This window comes from Mizuhopecten yessoensis, unplaced genomic scaffold (genome assembly GCF_002113885.1).
Source record: "Mizuhopecten yessoensis strain PY_sf001 unplaced genomic scaffold, ASM211388v2 hete_36063082, whole genome shotgun sequence".
Classification (NCBI taxonomy): domain Eukaryota; kingdom Metazoa; phylum Mollusca; class Bivalvia; order Pectinida; family Pectinidae; genus Mizuhopecten; species Mizuhopecten yessoensis.
The window spans coordinates 1-2,213 of NW_018485900.1; the positions used below are offsets into that span (position 1 = coordinate 1).

A 2,213-nucleotide genomic window follows, 5' to 3' on the forward strand; every position below is an offset into this window, starting at 1 on the left:
TGCAACGATCTGTGCTGTTAGAACAATTTAAACCAGGTTTTAATAGATCGATTTTCATTGCTTCTTTTGACTCTCGCTGTACAGTGTCTGCTGTAGCTTGATATATAGAAATTACATAAAACCTATCATTTGCACAAGAATGTATATGCTTATTAACAGTTAAACATTTCAGATGGTCACTTTTTGTCTGTTGTCATACTTTGACGTAATATTTAATAACCAGTATGTCCAATGTAAAATTCAGAACCATTTGCACAAACGACGTTCCGATATCTACAGTTTATATTAGCTTTTACTTAAGTTTTTCTCCTTCAACAATTATACTACAAACACCACATCTTGGTTTGTTACATTTCGACACAGATACATTTGGTTTTGAACCAATATATTTAGAAGTACACAATAATCTTTTTCAAAGTTTTTGGTTGTCTTTTAAAATTTATGATTTTACTTTTGCAAATGATTCTCCCCATACGCTCATCTGTCTTCATGCTTTGGTGTATCAGCCCACCCAGCAGTGTAATAAAGGGTATGCAACATTTCCTGATCAGTGACTGGGCATTACACTCAACTCCTGCTAAAACAACAAAGCAGCCCAAAATGCCAACTGTTATCATCAAAATAAATATTAAACTAACTTCATTTACCAAAGGGTGTCCCTTCTTCAAAAAACCCATTTTCCTGTATTTTCTTCATTTTTGGGCTTCTTGAAACGCGGGAAAAGAAGCTATCTTGTAATCGTCCCCTAGTGCTTCCATTACTGCACCGATGGGTGTAAACACTGCTACTGGGTAGTTCTTAGTATCTTCGTTAACTGCAAGATATCCCTGTCCAATAACAATTCCAATGCATCTTAACTCATTAGTACCAGTTGTTTTCACAAACACTGGTGCACCCGAGTCTCCAGCTAAGGCACATTCTTGATCAGACCCAGAAATTGTACACTGATTTGTCATGTAGGCTTTGTTACTGTTTGGCAGAGTTAAATCTGTTGATAACAGCCTAACATGTGTGCCGTTCATGTCCACCATTCCTTTTGTGACGTCACTAGAGCTTCCAAATTTGAAAACTATCTGCGATATAGCGATTTCTTTCAAACGTGTTTCACAAACCCCACTGTTGTACTCCGGTAACTCGCTGAATCCTGCAATTAATTGAAGGAGAGTCGACTTGAGTATAAAGTCCGTCATCATAATATCAATTAGAAATAGGAGTGTACTCACAAAGAAATCGTTATAGAACATATGCTTATTCAAACATAATTTTCAGCTTACCTGCTTTTTCTAATTTGCTGATTTTAGCATTTGCAAATTGACCAGCTGTTGGTATCCTTTTATCGTCAGTCAACTGAACTACTGCAACATCAATACTAGTATCGCGTCCTGGATCGAAAATAGCTTTGTCCACAATTCCGCATGCTGAACCAGAGGGTGTTCGTATGTCGGGGGAGGGTTGGGTCACTTCAATGGTACTGCTGGCACCACCAGGAAAATAAAAGTTTTCTGACGAGTTTGTTATGTTAAATAGAACATGAGCACACGTGAGGAAGCCAACTTCGTTATTCTTGTTCCTCACAAATGGACCAAGTGTGCCACTCAGATGTTGTTGACCTTCCTCGAGGTTTAGCCGTCCAATGTTGCATCCCATTTTTAGAGTGTTGTGATAGGCGTCACTTGCTTGTGTCTCGTAGCCGCTGCCACGTCTAAAGTACCCTTCACGGACAATTACAACAACGGAGTCATGCTCATCTATTTCCAATCGTTTCGGAAAATCCGGTTCACCGAGTGGCACTATGCCTTTTGAACTACAGTAGAGTACAACACAAGGCTGTTCTTTGGTTTCAATATTGTTTCTAAAAGTCACAGAATGTATACGTATTACATTTAAATTGCTATGCGTTTCCCAAAGCCTCTTCCGATAAATTGACAAAGCTTTTTGAGCCTTTCTATTGTCATCGTATAACACTCCAATCTGTCTCTTCGAATCAGATTTCGATTCTCCTGATATAAAGTAAGGACTTCTTATCAAAACCGAACCAAGTCCATCTAAACGGTAATTTGATGGTCTCATTACATCTTTTGAATACACAATAAAAACTCGTTCACGTTTTCTATCTTTACCCACCCGATGACCTGGAACGATGACAGGGTCAAGGTCACGATGTTCCTTTTCCAATTTCCCTACTCGATCGTGCATGAATACTTCTTCTATTG

General features: G+C 38.5%; 1 protein-coding gene across 1 annotated transcript; it reads right to left on the minus strand.

Moving 5' to 3' along the window:
* Window positions 1–65: 65 nt before the first annotated feature.
* On the minus strand, window positions 66–2,136 carry LOC110445009. Its single transcript, XM_021489368.1, has 2 exons — window positions 1,275–2,136; window positions 66–1,144 (listed from the first exon to the last, which is right to left on the minus strand). Exons 1-2 carry the CDS (start codon window positions 2,068–2,070, stop codon window positions 693–695), a joined length of 1,248 nt encoding a protein of 415 aa, XP_021345043.1. The 5' UTR covers window positions 2,071–2,136; the 3' UTR covers window positions 66–692.
* Between the last annotated feature and the right edge of the window lie 77 nt (window positions 2,137–2,213).

Coding starts and splice junctions, on each gene's coding strand:
- LOC110445009 (XM_021489368.1), bottom strand. CDS start 2,070: ATGAGACCATCAAATTACCGTTTAGATGGACTTGGTTCGGTTTTGATA. Junction 1,145..1,274: donor CAGCAAATTAGAAAAAGCAG/GTAAGCTGAAAA, acceptor AATTAATTGCAG/GATTCAGCGAGTTACCGGAG.